This window comes from Triticum urartu, chromosome 3 (genome assembly GCF_003073215.2).
Source record: "Triticum urartu cultivar G1812 chromosome 3, Tu2.1, whole genome shotgun sequence".
Lineage (NCBI taxonomy): Eukaryota > Viridiplantae > Streptophyta > Magnoliopsida > Poales > Poaceae > Triticum > Triticum urartu.
The window spans coordinates 94099770-94124015 of NC_053024.1; the positions used below are offsets into that span (position 1 = coordinate 94099770).

Below are 24246 nucleotides of genomic sequence, written 5' to 3' on the forward strand. Positions count from 1 at the left end.
TCAAGTCTCCGGATATCGGCCGTGTAGTTCAAGTTTCCAAATCTGACCTGATGGCCAGGGGCATAGCTCTCAATCTGCTCCAGATGGCCAAGCGAATTGGCCCGAGTGCAAAGTTGCCGAATATGAAGATCTGTCCGAGGAGAAAAGCCTCACCCTGGACCGCATCGCTAGCGATGATCGAAGGAGCCATCAAGCCTTATGGTGACGACACAGTGGAACTCTCAATGAAAGCACCAATGTCGGTGTCAAAACCGGCGGATCTCAGGTAAGGGGTCCCGAACTGTGCACCTAAGGCGGATGGTAACAGGAGGCAGGGGACGCGATGTTTACCCAAGTTCAGGCCCTCTTGATGGAGGTAAAACCCTACGTCCTGCTTGATTGTTCTTGATGATATGAGTATTACAAGAGTTGATCTACCACGAGATCAGAGAGGCTAAACCCTAGAAGCTAGCCTATAGTATGATTGTATGTTGTCCTACGGACTAAAACCCTCCGGTTTATATAGACACCGGAGGGGGCTAGGGTTACACAAGGTCGGTTACAAAAGAGGAGATATGCATATCCATATTACCTAGCTTGCCTTCCACGCCAAGTAGAGTCCCATCCGGACACGGGACGAAGTCTTCAATCTTGTATCTTCATAGTCCAACAGTCCGACCAAAGGATATAGTCCGACTGTCCGGAGACCCCCTAATCCAGGACTCCCTCAATAATCTTTTATAAGCTCCGACCATCTCCTTTGCTTGAGATTCAGCTCCTTCTGTGTGAAATTGTACTTCAAACTCTCGTGATCTGTGTACACATCACAACGATTTCCAATAAGAAAATGTCTCCGGGTCTTGAGTGCATGCACTACAGCTGCTAACTCCAAATCATGCGTGGCATAATTCAACTCATGCGGTCCAAGCTGACATGAGGCATATGAAACCACTCTTTCGTATTGCATAAGTACACCTCCAAGTCCTAAGCGAGAAGCATCACAATACACTTGGAAATCCTTGCGTATATCCGACAGAATCAGCACTGGGGCTGTAACAAAACGTTTCTTCGGCTCCTGAAAACTTGCCTCACATTCATCTGTCCATTTGAACTTGGTGTCTTTCTTCAACAACTCAGTCATGGGCTTCGCAATTTTAGAAAAATTCTCAATGAATCTCCGATAATATCCCGTGAGTCCAAGAAAACTGCGGATCTCTCCAACTGAGGTGGGTGCCAACCACTCAGTGATAGACTGAACCTTGGTAAGATCCACTGCTATACCTTCTCCTGATATAACATGGCCAAGAAATCCAACTTCCTTTAACCAAAACTCACACTTGCTGAACTTGGCATACAACTGATGTTCCCTGAGCTTCTCGAGAACTAAATGCAAATGCTCCTTGTGCTCCTCTTCATTCTTCGAGTATACCAAGATATCGTCAATGAACACCACAACAAACTTATCCAAGAACTCCATGAACACCTTATTCATCATACTCATGAAATAGGCAGGGGCGTTGGTCAATCCAAATGACATAACCGTGTACTCATATAGCCCGTACCTTATGGTGAAGGCTGTCTTGGGTATATCCTGTTCTCGGATCTTCAACTGGTGATATCCTGATCGTAGATCAGGCTTGGAGAATACTTTACCTTCTTGCAGCTGGTCGAACAAATCATTGATCATCGGAAGTGGGTACTTGTTCTTGATTGTCACTTCATTCAATGCACGATAATCAACAACCATTCTCAAAGATCCATCCTTCTTCTCAACCAAAAGCACTGGTGCTCCCCATGGTGACGAACTTCGTCGAAAGTAACCTTTCTCCAATAACTCCTTAATCTGCTTCTTTATCTCCTCCAGATCATTTGCGGGCATCCGGTATGGTCTCTTCGATATCGGTCTAGTGCCTGGCAACAACTCTATGAAAAACTCAATGCCTCAATCCGGCGGCATGCCTGGTAATTCCTCTGGAAATACATCCGGGTAATCCTTCACTACAGGCACTTCCTCCTAAACAACTCCTGAGAGGGAATTTACTTGGGTTCTCTGGCGCATGCATGGATACATACTTAATCCTTTTTCCCTCTGGGGTGGTGAGCAGAATTGACCTACTAGCACAGTCAATGGTCCCTCCATACTTCGATAGCCAATCCATGCCTAGTATCACATACAATCCTTGTGACTCTAGAATTATTAGGTCTAAGGGGAAAACATGGCTACCAATGGTTAAGGGTAACCGATCGCACCATCGGCTGGCCATATACTCTGCTCCTGGTGAGCTTACTAGCATGGGTGACCTAAGGGCTAAGGTGGGTAGCTTAAACTTGTCCACAAATCCCCTTGATATGTATGAATGCGATGCACTAGTATCAAAAAGAACGAGAGCGGTAAATGACTTAACCAAAAACTTACCTATAACTGCATCTGGCTACTCTTCAACCTCATCCACGTTAACGTGGTTCACTTGTCCCTTGTTGAAAGGGTTGGGCTTCTTCCCAGAGCTTCCATTGCCATTACCATTCTTTGCTTCAGGACACTCATTGGCATAGTGTCCAGTCTTCCCGCACTTGAAACAAGTAATGTGACTTTGGTCCTTCTTGGCGGGTGTGGCTGGGTTAGAGCGGTTCTGATTGCTACCTGTTCCATTCCCATTTCCATTCTTCGAGCCACCGTGGCTATGCAAACTTCCTCCATTGTGGGTATGGCCTCCATGGTTATGGGTATATACTCCCGAGTTCGGGGTAAAACAAGGCTTCTGCTGAGCTCCTGAATTGTACTTCCCTTGTCCATACTTCCTCTTGCGGCTCTCTGTCTGTTGCTGCTTCCCTTCAATCATAAGAGCCTTGTCTACCAACTCATGGTAGTTGTTAAATGTTGCCACCATTAACTGCATACTCATCTCATCATTCAGCCCTTCCATAAACTTCTCCTGCTTAGCCGCATCTGTGGCCACATCATCTGGGGCATGGCGGGCTAACTTACTGAACTCGTCCATGTACTGCCCCACAGTATGGTTTCCCTGGCGTAAGTTGCGAAACTCACGCTTCTTCATGCTCATAGCTCCAGTTGAGACATGTGCAGTGCGGAATGCTTGTTGAAACTGCTCCCAAGTGACATTGGCCATGGGGAAAGTGGCTGTGTAATTCTCCCACCATGAGGCTGCAGGTCCATCCAATTGATGTGCGGCAAAACGCACCTTCTCAGCATCTGTGCAACCTGCGGTGGTCAACTCCCTTCCAATCCTACGTAGACAATCATCAGCAACTATTGGCTCGGTGCTGCTGGAAAACACCAACGGTTGCAACCTCAGAAAACGGGCTAAATTGTCAACTAGAGGTGGTGGCGGTGGGTTGTTGTTATTGTTATTGTTGCCTTGGTTCTGGACTAGTAACTGCATCAAGGCATTCTGCTGTTGGATCAATTGAGTGAGCTCCGGTGGGAAGACAAATCCGGGGTCACGTCTCTGAGGCATCTGATGGGTTTAGAGGGGAGAGATTAGAATAGAGTGAGGTCTAGTGAGAAAACACTACCCATATGCACATGAGACAGACACATTCATATCACACCAATCAATTCAAATAAGGGCATACAATCGATCTAACTATCGTTACAGTGCTCGGACTACTATATACATGGGGGAGTACTACTAATAATATGGTGGTCGACTAGAAATTTTGATCGGTGGAAGACTCCATGATATCCGCTCCAGCTTCGTCTTCATAGTCATCATCACTACTGTCGGGGTCGGAGTCAGTGTCGTCGATGATGATGTAGTCCTTGGGATGGTCGTCATATCCTCCTGGCGCGGGGTCTCCCATGAATACTCCTAGCTTCCTTGTCAGGTCGTCATTCTTCTCCACTAGTATTGCGATTTTCTCCTCGTATCCGTCGCATGCAGACTTGAGTTCCTCTTCAAGCTCCAAGTTACTGGTCATCAACTTCTTTAGATCTATCATGCTTGCGCACATTGGGTTCTCCTATCGACGAATGTGTTGGTTTAACTCCTGGATGAAAGCTGCAATGGACATGTCTCTCTTAGTGCTGATCATCTCCCATTGCTCATCTCGGCGCCCACATATCTAGTAGATCGTGTCCTTAAGATCCTTGTGATAAACTTCGCTGATATGTCCCATGGTGATGTGGGCTTCCATGCTCTTTCCTAGACTCCAGGTTGGTGCATCAAAGGAAAACTCTATGGGCTCAGTAACTGGCGTTAATGTCCTTCCTGGAACTTGAACTCGAATCATCCAACGCTCCTTGATACGTCTCCAACGTATCTATAATTTTTGATTGCTCCATGCTATATTATCTACTGTTTTGGACATTATTGGGCTTTATTATCCACTTTTATATTATTTTTGGGACTAACCTATTAACCGGAGGCCCAATCCAGAATTGCTGTTTTTTGCCTATTTTAGGGCTTCGAAGAAAAGGAATATCAAACGGAGTCCAAACGGAATGAAACCTTCGGGAACGTGATTTTCTCAACGAACAAGACCCGGGAGACTTGGACCCTACGTCAAGAAAGAAAAGAGGAGGCCACGAGGTAGGGGGCACGCCAACCCCCCCCCTAGGTGCACCCTCCACCCTCGTGGGCCCCATGTTGCTCCATCGACGTACTCCTTCCTCCTATATATATCCACGTACCCCCAAACGATCAGATACAGAGCCAAAACCCTAAGTCCACCGCCGTAACTTTCTGTATCCACGAGATCCCACCTTGGGGCCTGTTCCGGAGCTTCGCCGGAGGGGGCATCGATCACGGAGGGCTTCTACATCAACACCATAGCCTCTCCAATGAAGTGTGAGTAGTTTACTTCAGACCTACGGGTCCATAGTTAGTAGCTAGATGGCTTCTTCTCTCTTTTTGGATCTCAATACAATGTTCTCCCCCTCTCTTGTGGAGAACTATTCGATGTAATCTTCTTTTTGTGGTGTGTTTGTTGAGATCGATGAATTGTGGGTTTATGATCAAGTCTATCTATGAATAATATTTGAATCTTCTCTGAATTCTTTTATGTATGATTGGTTATCTTTGCAAGTCTCTTCGAATTATCAGTTTGGTTTGGCCTACTAGATTGATCTTTCTTGCAATGGGAGAAGTGCTTAGCTTTGGGTTCAATCTTGCGGTGTCCTTTCCCAGTGATAGTAGGGACAGAAAGGCACGTATTATATTGTTGCCATCGAGGATAACAAGATGGGGTTTTCTTCATATTGCTTGAGTTTATCCCTCTACATCATGTCATCTTGCTTAAGGCGTTACTCTATTTTTAACTTAATACTCTAGATGCATGCTGGATAGCGGTCGATGAGTGGAGTAATAGTAGTAGATGCAGGCAGGAGTCGGTCTACTTGTCTCGGAAGTGATGCCTATATACATGATCATACCTAGATATTCTCATAACTATGCTCAATTCTGTCAATTGCTCAACAGTAATTTGTTCACCCACCGTAGAATATTTATGCTCTCGAGAGAAGCCACTAGTGAAACCTATGGCCCCCAGGTCTATCTTTATCATATTGATCTCCTACTACTTAGTTATTTCCTTTGCTATTTACTTTGCCTTTATTTTACTTTGCATCTTTATCATAAAAATACCAAAAAAAATTATCTTTATCATATCTATCAGATCTCACTCTCGTAAGTGGCCTTATAGGGATTGACAACCCCTATTTGCATTGGTTGCGAGGATTTATTTGTTTTGTGCAGGTACGAGGGACTCGTGCATAGCCTCCTACTGGATTGATACCTTGGTTCTCAAAAACTGAGGGAAATACTTACGCTACTTTGCTGCATCATCCCTTCCTCTTCGGGGAAAACCAACACAGTGCTCAAGAGGTAGCACTCCTCTTCTGGTAAAGTGGCGATGTAGGTCCCGGTGAAGCTTGGTATTCCGATGTTCAGGTACCTAGTGACTTCCTTCAAGTGTCTCCCAAAAGGTGTGTCTTCATCCGGTTGTGCAAACTTGTTCCTTGAGTCCGCCATCCTATAGTGTGGAAAATGGAGAGGAGTCAGAAATGAGTAGAGAAGAGTGACCTATGGCTTATCTTAGTGGTCGTGTCCTACATTCAGCGTGTGCTCTAATACCATCTTGTAGCGATCTAACCTCAAACAGTCAAATCTCTATGCATAAGTGTCATCCCTGGATCGGTAATGCTGACACACATAGTACTTGAAGGATTTATAATAGAGTAGCAATCACACACTTATTACATCGAATGTCTCAAAAGATAACTTAATACAATAATATGTCTTAAGGCCATCTAAATACGATAACAGCGGAAGGCTTGGAAGATAAAGCGAGTCCATCAACTCCAACGTCGTAGCTGAGTGCACGACAACGACCTAGCGCACCTTACTCTTCATCTGAAAAGTCTGCAACATGATATGTTGCAGCCCGAAACGGGTCAGCACATGGAATATGCTGTCAAAATAACACAGTAAAGCAATGAACAAGTAAAGGCTATCACTACATGCATGTAAGGTTGGTGGATGCTCTATGGTTATAATGTTTTTGCGAAAAGCCAATTTTTTTCCTACAATAAAGGAATATATATTTATTTAACTATCATGGTAGTTGATAAACATTGAGAATGGTACCCCATCTCAATCCCAATTAAAAAGTAATTAATAACCCAACAAATTAATTTAGAGTGACGAGATCAACATGATAATCCAAGAACGAGATACTCAAGATATCCATAACCGGGGACACGGCTAACCATGATTAGTTTGTACACTCTGCAAAGGTTTGCGCACTTTTCCCCATAAGACTCGATCTCCTCCGTTGGAATTCTCGCACTACATGGTGTTTGAGAAACGGATGACCGAGACACGGTCTTTCACAAACATTAACTCTTTACTCTAGGTAGACAGTACCAACCTACATCCCCTACATCTGCTAGTCTACCACTGAAAGAGGTCATGCAACATACTCAACTATGCTAGAGCCCATAATAGCTTGTGGCTGCACATGGAAGTTTCTAGCATTAATAATCTTATGATCCCTTTGAGCCTGGGTGGCGAACCAAAGGACTGCACTGGTATATCCCCAGGTGCCCGCAACCAATCCACCCAGATGTGTATTTAAATAGCCACCTTAAGTTAACCATTAATTAATAATCTCACATCTGTCATGGATTCACTCAAACCCAATCCACGTCTACAAGCATAGCATAGCAACATAAGCATAACGTAGAAAATAACTCCCGAGGGTTTGATAATAAAAGGGCAATAGGTTCTACCTCATCATCTACTTACCAAATACCCACATGTTAAACACATCCTAATCATGGAGTTTTTGAGGATTGTAACTAATGCATAAAAACTGGATATGAAAAGAGTATGATCAATGTGTTACTTGCCTTGCTGACGATCCGCAAACCCCAGAGACTCATAGTAGCACGATTCGCACTCCGGAAATTCTATCGCAAACAAACAATAGCATACATAAGCACTCAAGCATAGATGCAAGGGTAAAACTCAAATAAGAAGATCCAATCTGAAAGTTCAACTAAAGAGCTTCGATTTGCAAAAAGAATCGATCGAATCGGAGCTACGGAACTGAAACTACGATCAACAGAACTTCGAACTCAAATCTGCTTGAAACCAAATTTTAAATTGTCAAAATCATGTTCAAGTTGTTTAACCGGAAAGAGGTCTTCGAGACGAAGATTTTGGCATTGGTTTCACTGGATTTGGACGAACGGTTGAAAAGTTGTGAGGGTTTGAGATCAGGGGCTAATCTGCGATAAAAATAATTATGAATAGGTCCCTGACGAAATTAAAACAGAAAAAGAAAAATCTATCGAACGAACGTCCGCTAACAGAGGCAAACGAACGAATTCGTTCGTTAAAACGAGCTAACGAACGAACGTTCGTAAAATAAACTAACCGAGAAAAACTGAACTAATCTAAATGAAATAAAAAAAACCAATCCAGGGTTAATAAAAAGTGGGTGGTTTTATACCTAAAAACCCAAAAAATGGCGGCGAGAAAAATCCGGCAGGCGGCGGCGGCTCCGGCACGCTGGCTGCGTGAGGCGGCGCGGGCGCAGGGCTGCGGGGGTGGGGCGCGACGCGGCGACAGGCGGGCGACGCGGGGGCGGCGGGCGAGGCGAGATGCGGAGGGCGGTGGCGGGGGGGGTTATAAGGGCCTCGGTGGGTGGTCCGACTTGAGGGAGGGGGGCGCGCATGTCCGGAACGGACACGGCGTCCATGGCGGCGGCGGCGCTCGGGAGTCCGCTCCCGAGCCGGAGCGGGAGGCGACGGCGCGCTGGGCTGTGGCCCGCTCGGGCGACGCAGCTTTTTTTAAAAATAAATTCCGCCAAAAAGAAAAATTCTTAAAAAATATAAAAAAATAAAAATGCCAAAAACAATTTTCACCGTCTAAATAAAATATTTAAAACGAAGTGAACATTTTCTTGGCCTAAAAATGCAATTTTGAAAAATGCATATTTTTCTAATTCGAATAAAATATCAATAAAATCCAAGTAAAATTATTTATTTGATTTTAATATTTTTCCTTCAATATTTCCTTTATTTTGGAGAAGTCATATTATCTCCTCTCTCTTATTTTTAATGTTGGAAATATTAATTGGAGAGAAAAATAATTAAAACCAAGATGATCTTTTTTCAATATTTGAGAAAAACTCAAATATGAAAATAAACGAAATCCCCAACTCTCTCTGTGGGTCCTTCAGTTGATTAGAATTTATAGGAACAAAACGCAAGTGCAAATAAAATATGATATGCATATTGACCTATGTATAACATTTCAAATTGAAAATTTGGGATGTTACAGAAACCCTACTTCCTAAATTGCACCTAATTCAGAAACCCTAGTTCCTAAATTTGAACTAATTGCAAAACCCTAGTTCCTAATTTGAACTAATTGAGAAACCCTAGTTCCTAAATAACACTAACAACAACGCCAATTCCCTAAATTTCTTATACCACTAACGGTAGGATCAATTTGCACTAACAAATTTGCACTGACAGCAAACAAATGAGACAATGCAGTAGGGGGAGGGGTAGAACTCACTCAACGCCGCCCACTGAGACCGGAAGTAAAGTCGTGGCTGTGACTCGGATTAGCCTTCCAGGCCTATGCCAATCTAGTTGCCGCCGATGATTTGGTGTTTTTTTTTTGACAACAAATAGACTTTATTTCTCATATGATGGTCATGTCGTTTACAAGTAAATGAGAAACAAAGTCAGGGATTACATCATCCCAAGAACCTGAAGGTCTAGCAGTAAAAGAAAGCCCATGATTCGATGTTGACTTCTATAATTGAGGGATCAACGTTTTTAGAAAACAGTCAAGAAGAAACCAGATGGTTTTTATTTAAGGAAAAAAATAAGATAAGGTGGTGGTTTTTTTTATTTAGGGCTCACAATTGTGATGTTTTTTTTGCAATTTATTCATGTAGGTTGTGGTACCACACCAACAGATTTTTTCCCTTCTGCTAAGCTTGAATCATCCACACTATGATGGCGTGGCATCCAAGACTGCAGCCGTATCCACCACCACAAACTAGAGAAATCTCACGAGAAATCACATATAGTACGTACCTACAGTAAAATCAACTAGCCACAAAACTAAATCACGTAAGAGCATCTTCAGCCGCGCCCCCAACAAGGCCTCCATGCGACTTTTCGGTCGCTGGTGCCAAAAAATCGGCTCAGTCACGTCCTCAATGGCCTATTTTTCGCCGGCTCAGGTCAAAATTGGTGTCGGCGGATTCAACCCAAACCCGGCGCGCTGGGGGGCGCTCGGAGGCGTCGGGCGAATCGTTTTTGGCACGAAACAGCCGCGCGCCCTCCTTGCCAGCGACTCGTCTCTCTTCTCGCCGCTTCGTCATCCTCAACGACTCGTTTCCCGCGACGAATCAATGCCAAAGCTGCCGCGCGCTGCCGCGCCGGTCAGCCTTCTCCCTTGATGCCTCACGGGCGGCGCAGTGACCGGACGACGCGCGTCCCCTCGCCCGCCACGCGTACGCGCGGCGGCCATGCATACAAGCCGCGCCTCCGCCTATATAAGCCGAACCCCAGCGCACCGGTGACACACAGAATCCCCACCGCCGCAACGCCATTTCTCCCCCTTTCCTCCCTCTCCTCTTGCCGTCTCCAGTTCAAAGCATGGCCGAGCGCTTCCCAAGCGACGGTGCGGCGCCGAACGACTTCGGCTGCCACCACCTTCACGAGGACGAAGCTCGGCTCCTCTTCGAGGCCGAGTACCCGGTCCCACCGGACATGCGGGTGCCGGGGGCGTGAAGGATCAGCGCCGGCGGGGTCCCCGTGCCACCACCGCCCACCGGGGCGGCGCGGCGTGCGGAGATCGCGCGTATCCACGCCTCTCTACCGCGGGCGGCGAGGGAAAGCCCGCGGTATGTCCCCGACAGCCCGCTCTGGGAGCCTTACTTCCGCCGCCGCCACGCCGAGCAACTAGAGGCCACCAACGGCGTCGTGCCCTCCGGAAGGCTCAACTCCGAAGGCTGACGTCGATGGTGGGGCGTGCCCGGCCGCACGCTGGAGGTCGTCCTCGAGTACATCGAGGGCGGCAACACGCCGAGGCTGGAGTACCCCGCTCCCCCGTCCATCTCTCGCCAGCGTGGGAGCTCGTGGACACCGAGGCACATGGACCTGGGTGCATCCTCCTCCTCGTCCGGCCGCTCGTCCGACTCTCCCTGCCTCCGCCTCGTCAAGCCGGAGCCCCAGGACACGCCTATCAGCGCGCGCACCCGCAGCTCCGGCGTCCGCATCGACGACTCCGCCCCCGCCTCTGGCCGCCTCGTCCTCGTCAGGCCGAAGCCCGAGCCCGGCCTCCCCACGGAGTACGAGGAGATAGCTCGGTGCGGCTTCTCCGACGAGGACGCCCTACGGTGGGCGCGGGACGACTACCTCGCGACGAGATGGTCCAGCAGCGCCGGGCCCTGGAGGAGATAGCCGCCCGCAAACATGGGCGCGAGGACGAGCGCGGCGTCGTGATCCTCGACAGCGACGACGACACCCCCGGACCATCCAACCCGCCGCGCCAACGGGGGAGGGTTGCAGCAAGGACGGCGGCCACGGAGGAGGCGGCGACGACGACAACGGCGGCAACTACACGCGATTCTACCGCCTCCTCGGCATGTAGAACTGCAAGGACGGCAAGGGAGACGGCGATGAGCAGCCTAGTAGCGTTTTTTTTTCTTTTTTGTAAAATATTTTAAATATGTACAAACTCGCCGAAGTTTGGTTGAATTTGCACCATGTTTGTGCCGAAATTAAAATTTTCAAAAAAACATGGGCGCCTTAACTGGGGGGCATCACGCCCCCAGCACGCGGTTTGCGCCGGTGCGTCCCCAGTGGGCGATTTTTAGCGTCTCCTGGGGGGCCAACGGCTGGAGATGCTCTAACCCGCATCCATCATTCAGAACAGCGGCACTTTCAGAGCACAACCATTTCAGAGACCAGAGATGGTGTCCAAACTCAGATAGATATATTTAGCTGCTGATGTTCTATACAAAAAGGCAATCAATCCACCAACCCAGGTCCCAGGGTGCGCAAGCAAAAGCTTGTACTTCCAACCAACCATATATATTCAGTCTAGCGTCATATGCCGCATAACTAGGGGGCTATTATGCTATCTAGAAGAGTCTCCAGTACCCGCACGACGGATCGGTGTGGTGCGGCAAAAAGCGCTCGCTCATCCACCACGGTTACGGTTCAGGGCGAGCGGCAGTTGGACGGTTCATTTCCACAGCTTCACGTGCTTGTCATGGCTCACTGAAGCCACCAGGCCGGAGCTTGAGGAGGCCAAGGCAGAGATGAGGCCGTCGTGCGCCGCGACGGTCATGCTCCTGTTCTCCACCATGTCCCACAGCTCCAGAGACTGCAGTGTTGGACACGAAACACTTGTAAGTCAACAGCATGAATATCTTAGGAGGAAAAAATGAATGATCCTGTCTATCCTTATCGTCAATTAAATATATCTTAGCAGGGAATCCAGTGATCATGTCTATTCTTATAAACATTAAAAAAAGTATCCAATTGTAATTGAGATCATTTCATTTGCAACTACATTTGAAGCTAAAATTGCAGTTGAAATTCTAGGTCATGCTTGTATTAAAAAGATAGGAATTTCCAACGCGAAGCTAAAATTGTAGTTGAGATCATTTCATTTGCAACCACATTTATAGTTCTTTGCAATTTACTTTCGCATGTGTCGTGATCGCAAAATGCTGTTACGCGCTAAAAACGCTCACCTGGTAGCAACCGATGATGAGCAAAGATGGATACTTAGGGTGGAAAGCGCATGCATGAAACTTGCTCCCGGTGCTGTTGAGCTCTTGCACGCAGTTCTCATTCCCAGAATTCACAGACCATACTTTTACCGTGTCTTCACTGGTAGAGACAACATAGTCACCCGTGGGGCTCCAACAAAGTGAATCAACATGCTCTGTGTGACCCTGCAAAATTACCAAGATGGGGTTGAAGTTTTCTCTTGTCATGACCTAGGGAATTTTCAATTACTAGACAAGTAAATTCTTATTACAGCAGCCACCTGAACACTTGGGAGAATACTCAGGCAAGAGCAATTTGTCATACATGCAAGTGAATCTCAAAAGGTTGAGTAAACAATTAAACAAGGAAATAGACACCGAGATTTAGTTGGACACTATATCCTTATGCCACTTAGTGAACTAAACATAAGCAGACTATCTGCACCCAGTTGTGATGTAGAAATATAGAGGTTAGAGCCATCCAATACAAACCTCAAATATCCTAACACAAGCTTGTGTTTCCACATCCAGTATAGATACAACATTCTCTGAAGCTGCTGCAAGAAATCCACCATGACGTGGCTGAAATCTCAGCTGGCTTGAACCTCCCTACACAGGCATTACAAGTAAATAAATCAACAAACAGATGGTCTGCAAGTGATCTCATTTAAAACCATCTGCTGCTTGTGCCGGTGGCACCTCACTACTTTTACAACAAAATTGTATGGACAAAGCAAAGCTGCTAGAGATCGACAGAATGCTCAGTAAGCAAAGTTTAGTAACCTTGAAATTTCGGACAGCCCTTCCGCTGCTGATACTCCAGAGCCGAATCTCACCATTCCCATCACAAGAACAAATGAGGTCATCCTTGTTTGGGTGAAAATCCACCGACATAACAGATGCTGAGTGCCCGGTAAACGTATGGACTGTATCATCTTGCTGGAAAAAACATTGCAGGAGTCGAATGTTAATGGCATGTTTATATAGTAAAACATACAACTTCGCTGCATTTGTAACTCTTAAGAAAACAAGGATAGACATCTCCCAAGCATCCAAATCAAATTAGAACCATCATACATATACCCCAGAACAAATAAGATCCACTTCCTAGATGAAGAATTTGTGCCGTGTGAAGGAATCTAAGAACTGATGTTGGGGGTGGTGGGACCTTTCATGACAGGTAGCCTTGCCATGGGCATTGCTTAAACTGCTCTCTTTTGTGAGTTTCACAGCCTAACTAACTATGCTTTCCAGTTTCAGCATAAAAGGTAACTGAGATGGCATTAACACCTGAGTTATGAATAAAAAATAGCAATTTGATATTATCATTCGATGTTACTTGACAGTGTTGTGCAATGTAAGACAGGCAAATCACAAGGAAGCAGATGGGTAAGCAAAAGTTGGAGCTTTGACAAACCGCACAGGCTTACTTACATTGTCGACATCCCAGACCCTGACAGTTTTGTCAAATGATGATGTAGCAATACGTGGGATGCTTGGACCGAACCGTACATCGGTTATCAGAAGAGAATGCTCCTCCAATACTGCCTTTTGTTTTAAAGTTTCAGCATTCCACAATACCACCTGCATTATAACATAACAGTTGTACATTTCAGTTTCAACACCAATTTTGGATGCAAGTCTCCAGAACTCAGACAATATCCCTTCGACTGAGCAGCCTGGTTAGTATGAACATGCATGTTTACCTTCTTATCATGACCCCCAGTAGCAAGTAGATTTCCATCTGATGAGAAGTGACAACATACAACCTTGTTGGTGCTTGCTCGAGCTGAAGAAACCTCTCGGAAGGTGAATCCTGCGTAAAACATACACAAAAGGTTAAATATGAAACAAACTTATGATACAACTTTCAAGTAAACAATGTAAATATAACACATTGAACCAGCATACTACTTCGACACCTGTTAGGTTTTCACTAAAAAGGGGACCAGGGTCTGTACAGCTCACAGTTTCCATGCTAACCACAACCTAGTTCAGTTTACCCGATTGGGACCTGTGGGTACTACACTGGTAACCCAGGGAACCAGTGCCAATAATTGCCGTAAGCCTTTGGTATTAAACAGCTAGACCAAAGAATTGCACCTTTAGAAGAAGCCATACAACGGCTGCGGGCATCACTTGGACCTGCAGCATCATCATGTGACAAGAACGAGTCCACGTTATCTCCCAAGCTGTCATCCTCCACCAAGCGATCCATGTCAGCCTACAGAAGTCAGGGCACAAAAGGATCAACCAACAGAACAGAAATGGGCTAATTATAGTAGTTGTACGTCCAAATACTTCCAAAGTACTAGTAAACAATAACTTACAATCTGGTTTGTTGGCGATTCCCTTGTGCCTGGGGCATCAGAACCAAAAACAACTAAGGCCTTCGATATACTAGCATTGTGGTGCATCGGTGGCATTGATATGGTGTCTCCTGGAGTATCTGTGGAAGGAGTTGAGGGTGCTGAGCTGGGGCAGGGGCCAGTAGTATTCATAGTACCAGAGCTGTTAGCTGGACCGGATGATGAGATAGGTTGTTTGCGTTTTCGCCCATTTTGATTCTTGGAAGCCTGCAAAACCATATCAGAGTTTGGGGTTTACAAACTTATGGAAACTTGAAGATTCAACAAAACGTAATAAGATGTTAAGATGATAAAGTTGGATCATGCAGAACAGAGTAAAACCTGTTCATTTCCACGAAAGGAATAGCACAAGCTTCCATCCATAGAAACACTCCCAGGCACCATTTTTTCATGATGGCCTGAGAAGTGATTTGAGCTTTGTGGTAGCTGGCTAAGTAATGATTGTTGAAGGAGCTGTTGCTGATTGCTGCTTTGCCGTTGCTGCTGTAAAGCAGCTATCTTCTACTACAAAGAGGGGAAGTGGTGAGGGTTTCTATTAAGATACAAAATATCATAAATGGTAGCGCTAGGGTAGAGCTGATGGTAAGTGGTACTGGATAGCTGTTAAGAATATCATTAAGTACTTGAAAACAATAAGGATGTGTTAGCTAGATGATCATGTGATCATGCAAACTTCCAGACTGACAAAGAGCTGATTGTAAGTGCTACTGGACAGCTGTTAAGAATATCATTAAGTACTTGAAAACAATAAGGATGTGTTCTTACTCTATTAAGGTCAGGATGAACTCGTAGTAAATAGCTCCACCGACGCGAACTTGTACTCTCAAAGATGATTATTGTTCGTGATTTGAATTTGTATTCATTTTGAATGGAGGTGGACTCAGTTGTACAAGTTTAAAGTGATTCTAAGACGGAGGACATTCACATTGAGATTTGAAGCTATAAAAGGAAGTGTTTGGATAAGGCAATTCACTGTTGAACTATATCTTTGTGCACATGTAGGGTGCAAAAGACATTTTTAACCAAGGAATGAATTGAGCCTTCATGTGCTAATGTCAGAGATCCAAACAGTATTTCTTTGTGTATGCAAATAGCATGTAGCCGCTTTCCTCTATTTATTTTTTGTAACAGCATTTACTTTGATGTCAGAGCTACGACCTCTATGTTCCAGTTCAGAAAATTCCATTTCCAGTTTGTGGTATCCATGGTAGGTTAGGTAGATTGAAAGAAGCTGGAGGTAGCACACTAGGTAGACTGAAAGAAGATGAGATAGCACACTAGGCTCTAAGGTGGGCAGTCCTGAAGGTGGGTGCCCGACAAGGACGGAAGGAGTCCATTGAGATGACAGGCAAGGTTCGGCAATGACATAAAGACAACAAACCAGCTCAACAGTTAGTTATAACAAATTATGACCCTGCATGTCAAATGCAGAAACAAATAAAGCTTAGATGCGGGGTCAAAGAGGCCCCAGGAGCTGCAAATTAGTGAACGTCTTCACTGGTCACGGCAGCGGCCTCCTCAGGTTTTGATGGATCTCAATGGGGAGTTCTGGGGCTGGTTGCTGAGTGAAAACTTCTCTACTCGATATTTTAGAATCAAGCTGGAAATAGGTTTTGGCAGGAGACTGCCCACTCTTGAAGAGTCAGCTCTTGACTGGGGAGGCAGAGGTCGATTTGAACACACTGACTCTGGGCTTGGCAAAGTGCCGCTTGTAGACTAGCAGAGGCCCACTGGGCCTTGTGGACTTTGAATCTGCCACTTTGGGGGACGGGGGCAGGGGCGGGGGCGGGGGGGCTTGGGTTGGTCAATGGATCACCAGTGACCTCAGAAACAGCCTGAGCTGGAGAGTAGGCAACAGCTCAACCAGGTAGCCATGTCATCCACACAAACAAGAAGCGAGAGGTAAACTGCCCTAGGATGGTTTTCTTATGATAAATTTAAATAAAGCTCGATGATTGCTCACCGAGCATAATTTTAAACTCGGCCCGAAGCTCAGGAGGGTAACACGCACTTATCTCGTAAGAAAATTGATACTGCAGAATGCCAACTTGTTTTTTTTAAACCGAAGACCGTAGAACAATAGTTCTACGGTAATTTTCATTCAAATAAATGTTTATGTACAAACAGAAAAGAAAAAAGAAAATTACACACAAAACCTCTTATCCAATAAGAATGCCAACTTGTCAACATGGCATATTTTCTTATGACAGGTTTAAATAAATCCGATGAGTGATCCCGTTAAAAAGAATGACTGCTCAGTGACCAAAATTCAGTATTTGTATTGTGGCAGGAACCAATGGGGAGACACAAAAGAAAAGAAACAAGGCGTGAGACTACATGCATAAACCGCAGTAAAAGTATTGGCAGTTATATGCATATAACATAAATAGTACGTTGGACTTACCTTCATCAGCATATCTGTCTCCATTGGCTGCACATGTGAATACATGTTCTGCAGTGAAGGCCCCACACTAGGAATAATATCTGTGAATGCGTTTGACTGACCATCCCTTCGACTGCTCAAAAGCACCCGAAGCCTTCGGGCATCCATCTCTCCAGATGAAGATGTAATATTTTGCTGTGCTTGAAGCAGCAACTGTTGCTGTTGTTGCTGCTGTTGAGTGAGAAACTGAAGATGTTGCAATGCTTGGGGATTCTGCATAAAAGATTTCTGTTGGAGAAATCCAGATCGAAACTGATCTAAACCCTGAATAGTTGTGACCAAATTGAAATACGTCGTAAGAACATAAAATATGTAGAAGTCCTACTTGCTGCAAATTTATAATTTAGACGACAGAGATTTAATCAAGTGAAAAACTAACCGTGAGAGGCCACCCTTTCAAGGTCATATTGTGCCCTGCTGGATTAGTGCCTGCCAGACAGCAGAGTATTAAACCATAACAATCAGTATGTGAATGAACAATACAAGTTGACAGGTATTAGGACATCTAACAAAGAGTCAGAGTCCCGAATTGCAGCAGACAGGCACAAAAGCAACCATGAGGCTACATAAACAAAAAGATGGAGAATATGTGTGGTAATGACAGCTGTGCAGCCTAATTATTCCTCAAAACTAAAATAACAGAGATTTTCATGTTTGCATTAAGAAACATAATCTCCCTTCTAGAGACTAGAGAATAGACCTACATCATACCTACACTGTAGATCACTGACCGTACACAAATTAAAACAACAAATATTAACGTCTCAATGCATAGAAGACCACAATATTAGATGCATGTGTTCTGCATAATGATCAGTGCATTTATATATGAAAACAGAATTGTATGTTTGTACTCTTTGTAAAAATTTACCACCTTTAAGTTGTGAATGTTAAACAACCATAACATTTTTTGTATATATTCGAATCTGGGCCTAATGATCTATACAATTTCTACACAAGATAAAAGAAAACTGTTGCAACACTAATGATTAATTACTACTACAAAATAGGAAACATGTTTTCAGGTTCAATAGACTACGGATCTATAGATGTGAAAACCACATGAAAGCAGGAATAAAAGCAGAAACATCAATTTACACTAGAGTTCAATGGCAAAAACCTGGTACTCCAAGTAATGATCCGTCTGCTCCTGCACCCCTAAGATTTAGAGTGGCGTTTGAATCTGCCTTGATTTCCTGGTACAATTAGACTTACCAACTTATATATACTGGCACATAAGTGAACACAATATCTTAAATAAACAGCAACCCAGTTAAGACATGTACAGATTACCTGTGTTGATCCCTGAAGCTGTAGGTTCCTGGCCTGAGCTTGTTGCAAAGTACCTGACACTCCACCAGCTGATCCTTGAAATATTTGCCTAACGGTTGTAAGAACAGCAATCCAATTAAGATATGCACGGACTACCTAAAAACATAAACCAAACATTTGCACCCTAATAACAATCATATTTTTTACGGGAAAATAACAATCATATGAACAGCTAGGCGAAGATATCAAACGTACATGCACATAACAGAAATGTCCTTGTAATTGAAAATTAAAGACAGAAACATCATAACAGCATCCATATAATCAGCAGACAGAGATGCTTTACATCGATCTTTTCACTAACATGTTTGCTGCAACTGGTCTTTATGGACCTAGTAAATGCATGCCATCACTTTGCATAATTCATTACAGCAAATCAATAGTCTCAATGAATTACTGGACAACATGCTAATGGATCAATCAAATAGATTTTCATTCTATCTTAAGATCAGCGTGTAAAAGCTGTAATGGGCATTTATGCATTTGGATGTTCAAACTAAACTCCCAAAACCACCATGGATAGAATAGATTGCATTTCCAGTTAACCAGAATAGATCGAATTATCGTCTTCAAGATATTCTTAGGATGCATAGTATCAAAATTTGCTACAAGGCGATCAGATATATTAGAAGAGTGAATTCCTATAATCCTAAAGTAAAGAGGGGGGAAAGATGAAGTTACAGAATATATTAAAACACTTTTTGGTTGCCGAGCACGAAAACATCAAGGATGTTTAACCAAGTAGCTCTGATACCACCGAAACCACTCCATTGTGACAAGCGAGTCATCATGAAAGAACAATATGCAAACAAAACTACAGCAGGAACAAGCTATTATGATTTATGAACCCACAACTAGAGTTCCGTAGGAACTAGAAAGGTACAAAATGAGCAAGTAAAAATAGAATCGAGAATTCAGCTCAGACTGTAATTGATGGGATAAGACAAAAAGCAACAGAACTGGAACTTAAGATTTATTTTTTTACATTTGCTAACTGTACTAAAATAGATGATGTCACAGGACCATGAGTTGTATGTACTACAAAGCTCCCACAAGTAAATACAATGCTATAACAAGCATTACTAAATAGTTTGTAGTTTATACCCGGAAGCCTGAGCTGAGAATGCTGCGGACTTCAGCAAAGACGCCGGATTTGATTCCAGAAGCTGCCCAGCATTTTCATTAAACCTTTGCTGCGGTGCAGATTAGGGTGGAAATATTAGTGTGTATCATTTTATATCAAAATATTTGAGGGGTATTATTTAACTAACAGTACATACTGCCACTTGGAAATTACCTTTACTGATGCCTCATCCAAGGTGTCCCTCTGCGCAGAAATCTTCATTCTCTCTTCATACGCCTTTGCAGACAAAGAACTTGTTGTTACAGTATTTGGTTGTGTTGGAGGATCAGCAGATACTGAACCATTCTGGGGACTTGTGGGCAAATAACTGCTCTCATTACGCTGTTGTTGCTTCTGCTGGCGACGTTGCTGCTGCTGCTGCTGCTGAGGATGTTGTTGCTGTTGTTGGGTCTGCTCCTGTTGTTGCTGCTCCTGCTGCTGCCTCTGTAGCATGAGTTGCTGCATTTGGATCTGCTGTGCTGACTGCTGGGAATGAGGATGTTGCTGCTGTTGCTGCAATGATGACTGGTGCTCTCGAGCTTTAATCGACTGTGTCTGGGACACAAAGTTATAGTCATATACGGGAACAAGACCATGCAAACACGGGGAAAAGATACTTCATGATCATGCAAGATTATCACACTATATAGCTAGCAGTGGCAAGCAATTCCAGAGCAGGAGGCAGGTGGTAGCTACAAAAAATATACAGGTACTGACTACTCAGAAACAAAAGCCTAATGGATAAATGCGAGCTTAGCTACTATCAAGCGCTAAACTAACACAACTTATTGTTTTATACTTTTATACACAGAATGAACATAAAAATAATTGGCTCTGGAGCATTGGAAATAGGTTTTGGTGTTTGGTATGGCGCATTAACTTAAGATTTAATTTGAAATATTTAAAAGTAGCTTGAAACAAACACATCACAGATGAACCACCAGTCTGAACAGAATCCGGTTGATATATATGGGAAAGACAACTCAAATTTTCGCAGACCCATGCTCAAAGATGTCTGGCCATAGTCACAGGTCCGTCAATAGTTGTGCGGTTACGCTGTCATCCTTTAATTAGCTAATTGTGCAAAAAAATGAAATAAACATGAATGAATCATAAAGATTTAACCAAGGTAGATGGATTAGGGTTTTTTTTCATTCTTTCAACAGTAAAATGAAAGTTTCTTGGATTTTGCCTCTACTATTCATGTGGAAATTTTCAGTATCCTTTATGATGAGAATATACTCCTATCAGCGAGCAAGTGGTGGGTATGACTAATGCAATGAAACATTTACATGTTTACTGTAAAGTTGTATCATTTAAACGCAGCAGCACAAGTAAATCGATATGCATGTGCAGAGGCAGTGCATCATATAAGAACCTCAATGTACGAAGTAGCAACATCGGAATGCTTGTCGTTGGTCCTTGAAATGAAGATGTCCCAGAAGACCGACCACCACTCGAAGAGGAAACCCCCTGGGGCGTCAATTGCTATTGCAAAATTAAAGTGACACATGTCAGTGCAGTAAAATTAAGTTTCATTCTTCAGAAAGCAGAGATCAGACATTTGCATAGGTAAAATCAGACTAAGACAATGCAATGTTTAGAACAGCTGTATGCACATTTGCTTCTAGTCATGCATCTCTGTCGCACAAGCACTGCCTACCTGACAACAAAGGCACTGTCTACCTAACAACAATACCTACAGGAATCAAAATATTTGGCCCTAATGCAGAAAGATAGAGCTTGGAAACTAAAATGGAGCCTTCCTCGCAACAAGGTAAATTGATCATGACACATTGATGTTGTAGCACTCACCAACAGGATCTGGAGACAGATTGGATTCGGCTTGGAACGCCTTTGCAGTGTTCTGCAAGTTCCGCTTCACCAGGTAGTCATGGATGTACACATCCAAGCTGCTTCGCCAGCGATACACATGGCAAACATTAGGTTCATACCACAGATCAGTACATCATCGAGGTTAATAATAATTAGAAAAAGGCACGAAATAACCTAAAGAAAATCTCCTCTTATGCAAAATTTACTCCAGAAAAAACCCCAACAAGGAAGCTACAGGCACTGGAAACAACAGGAGATGAAAGCGAAAAAAAACGGAGGAAAAAATAGAGATAAAATGTGCATTTAAGCACTGTGGTAAAGATGCATTAAACTCTCTTGAAACCAAGAGGCAGCAAAGGCAGACACGCATGGAACAGACCTATTACCGGGAAGAAAAAAGAAGGGCAGAAAAAGAAACATAGAAAGAAGATAAAAGGTGGCAACTTTTGCAAAAGAAGAGGGAAATGTGCAGAACGGGAAAATAGAAATTTCATCAAGAAGTGACCTAATAAAGCGTTTGTTCTTCAACGAATAATGCAGGGCATTTGTTTTTCGGCGGATAATCTGATTCTACAAGGGAAGACAGAGGCGCCGTTGTCAACAAAAAAAAATCACAAGAAACAATGGTGCGGAACGGACGGCGAAGAAACCAACCTGCGAAAGGAAATCAACGGTGGGGGAGGCACACGGAAACGAAGAAATTTCAAGAAACGCGAAGAAACCCTCATCTCGAACACATCGAGAGAGAATGTGTGAAGATTAAAAAAAAAGTGGCAGCGTGTTCCCTGCCAAAAGCAATCTGCTCACTGAAACAAACCCGGAGGCGGAGCAGGGAGAGGAACGAAACTCACATCTTGTCTGCGTCCCAAGAATCCTGCGCCATGGCTGCCGCCTCGTCCCCCTCCTCCTCCTCGCGGCCACACTGCACGACACGGTAAAACAGCGCCTCAAGAACCGCCAAAGGAACAAGAGCGCACGGAGCACAAGGCGGCGAAGAGAAAAGAAAGATTTGACCGCTCACATTCCGCTCCAAATCTTGCCTCGACGCCACTTTGCAAGGCCGAAACGCAAGTTGCTTCTTTGAAAAAAGAAATCAATTGGAGAGGAGAGAAGGTAGGTGCGCGGTGATTTAATATGGGGTGGGGAGGAGAGGGGTGGGGAGGAGAAGGGAACAGAGGAAAGGAATAAAAAGGAAGAGACGAACAGGGGAGAGGAGAAGAGGGGGGCGAGGGCTTTAGGCCAAAAACCCCCATTGCCTTCTCACTTTACACTTTCACCCTTCGTGGACACATGTAATTGCGATAAGGCCATTCACGCCCCCGGCTCGTTGGAGTTCATGCCATTTTAGAATTTTCCTTTGTGGGTTCTTTGGTTTGTGTAGTTGAATGTATTAATAATCTAAAGAATTAGGCCTTTGAGAGTGTTTTTTATTTTTTGAAAATTGTTCTTTCTCTTGATTTACTTAACTTTCAGAAGGCATGATGTTATATTTATGTGTTTTTCTATTTATATGGTCCTTGAATCCGATGAATAAAAGAGACCCTAGACCAAGAACAATGAACACCCCCCCACCCCAAAAAAAAGTAGCTCAAATTGATGGCATACATAAAGATAAGGGCAATCTTTCATATCTTGAAAATTATAGTTTTCTAAGTCCTTCAATCCTGCGAATCAAAGGATTCTAAATAATGCCCAATGATCGTCCATAATAAGAGTAGCTCAATCAATGGTGTATTGAAAGATACAAGGACGATCTTCGATATCATAGGTGATCATAATTTCAAAAGTCTTTAAATCCCTTGAATTAAAACATGTACGTAACGAGTGACGCCGATGACCACCGACCGACCTCTATGAGACCAAATGAAATTAATGTGGTGCATAAATGTAGGGCAATCTTTGGAGATATTCAATATCTCGTGGAATTCTATTAAAGTTGTTTGGATTCAATGTACATTATATTTAGAAGTCAACTCGAATATCTTCTCATTAAAAGAGACATGTAAGGCGTGTTATATAGAGACAAAGATGGTATATGTGCATTAATTCTGACGGGTTTTGCGAAAGATCAAAGGTCATATATTAAGAAATACAAGTTCTTACAAAACACCCTTATAGAAATTGAAAAAAACCATCTTTGGGTTGTCAAAGTCTTCTTTTTGTTGCATCCACCGGTAGCGCGGCGTGAGCAAAGCTCGTTGCCTCCTCCGGGATGTCGTCTCAGCGGAGCAAACTTGTTGAAACCCACGAGCTTGTAGAAGCATTTTCACTCTTTGTGGAAGTTGAACCTTTTTTATAGAACTTCACTAAAAGTGTGTACCAATACCTGGCCAATATTTGCATTGTTTTTGCCTCAAATCAAAATACAAAAATATCGTCGCCGCCTCACATTCTTGAATAAGACATAAACCTAACCAAACTTAAAAAATACATAAAATGAGGTAGGAACCTTCAGACCGGCAAGGGACATGGTCCACAATGCCTACATGGCCTTAAGGCCATGGAAGACGACACGCTAGCGACGATGTCGACAGGAAGCACAAAACAGTGATCACCTAGAGTGAGGCGAAGGGGCTATAAGAACAAATATCATACTAACAACAACAAAAATGACCTGCTAATTAGGTTTTAGCGAAGGTGGTTGCATCACCAAAAAATTTATCAGACTCCCTAAAGGAGACTCTGTGTACGTGAGCATCATTACCACTTTACCAAGGGTCTAGTGCACAAGAAACCACCATCGATGCATTGTGAGTGATTTGCGACATCTAGGAAGTTGTTTCAGATGAAACATTCTAAGCGCCATATCAGTTTGCGAGGAGATGTCGATCCAAGTCAGCCAAATCTGCCCAACCCGAGTCTCGGGGGCTAATGCACATCCATTCGTCCTAAGT

At 43.9% G+C, this 24246-nt stretch overlaps 1 protein-coding gene across 3 annotated transcripts; it reads right to left on the reverse strand.

Annotated features, from left to right (window-relative positions):
• Nucleotides 1-11443: 11443 nt before the first annotated feature.
• LOC125543061 (transcriptional corepressor LEUNIG-like) lies at nt 11444-22551 on the reverse strand. Of its 3 annotated transcripts, none has more exons than XM_048706309.1 (19): nt 22374-22551; nt 22204-22274; nt 21332-21432; nt 20895-21004; nt 19691-20071; nt 19498-19586; nt 18355-18442; nt 18182-18257; nt 17441-17490; nt 17023-17274; nt 14940-15119; nt 14580-14825; nt 14353-14473; nt 13956-14065; nt 13684-13833; nt 13033-13188; nt 12742-12858; nt 12232-12435; nt 11444-11858 (listed from the first exon to the last, which is right to left on the reverse strand). In XM_048706309.1, the coding sequence occupies exons 2-19, from the start codon at nt 22233-22235 to the stop codon at nt 11718-11720; spliced, it is 2604 nt and encodes an 867-aa protein (XP_048562266.1). In that variant the 5' UTR covers nt 22236-22274; nt 22374-22551; the 3' UTR covers nt 11444-11717. The 3 variants fall into 3 exon arrangements, with proteins under 3 accessions (XP_048562266.1, XP_048562265.1, XP_048562264.1); XM_048706308.1 differs by having other exon boundaries at nt 17023-17325; nt 21332-21429; nt 22374-22550; XM_048706307.1 differs by having other exon boundaries at nt 17023-17325; nt 22374-22550.
• Nucleotides 22552-24246: the final 1695 nt, after the last annotated feature.

Coding starts and splice junctions, on each gene's coding strand:
- LOC125543061 (XM_048706307.1), bottom strand. CDS start 22,235: ATGGCGCAGGATTCTTGGGACGCAGACAAGAT. Junction 21,433..22,203: donor TCTTGGGACGCAGACAAGAT/GTGAGTTTCGTT, acceptor TCGCTGGCGAAG/CAGCTTGGATGTGTACATCC. Junction 19,587..19,690: donor TGGATGAGGCATCAGTAAAG/GTAATTTCCAAG, acceptor TCTGCACCGCAG/CAAAGGTTTAATGAAAATGC.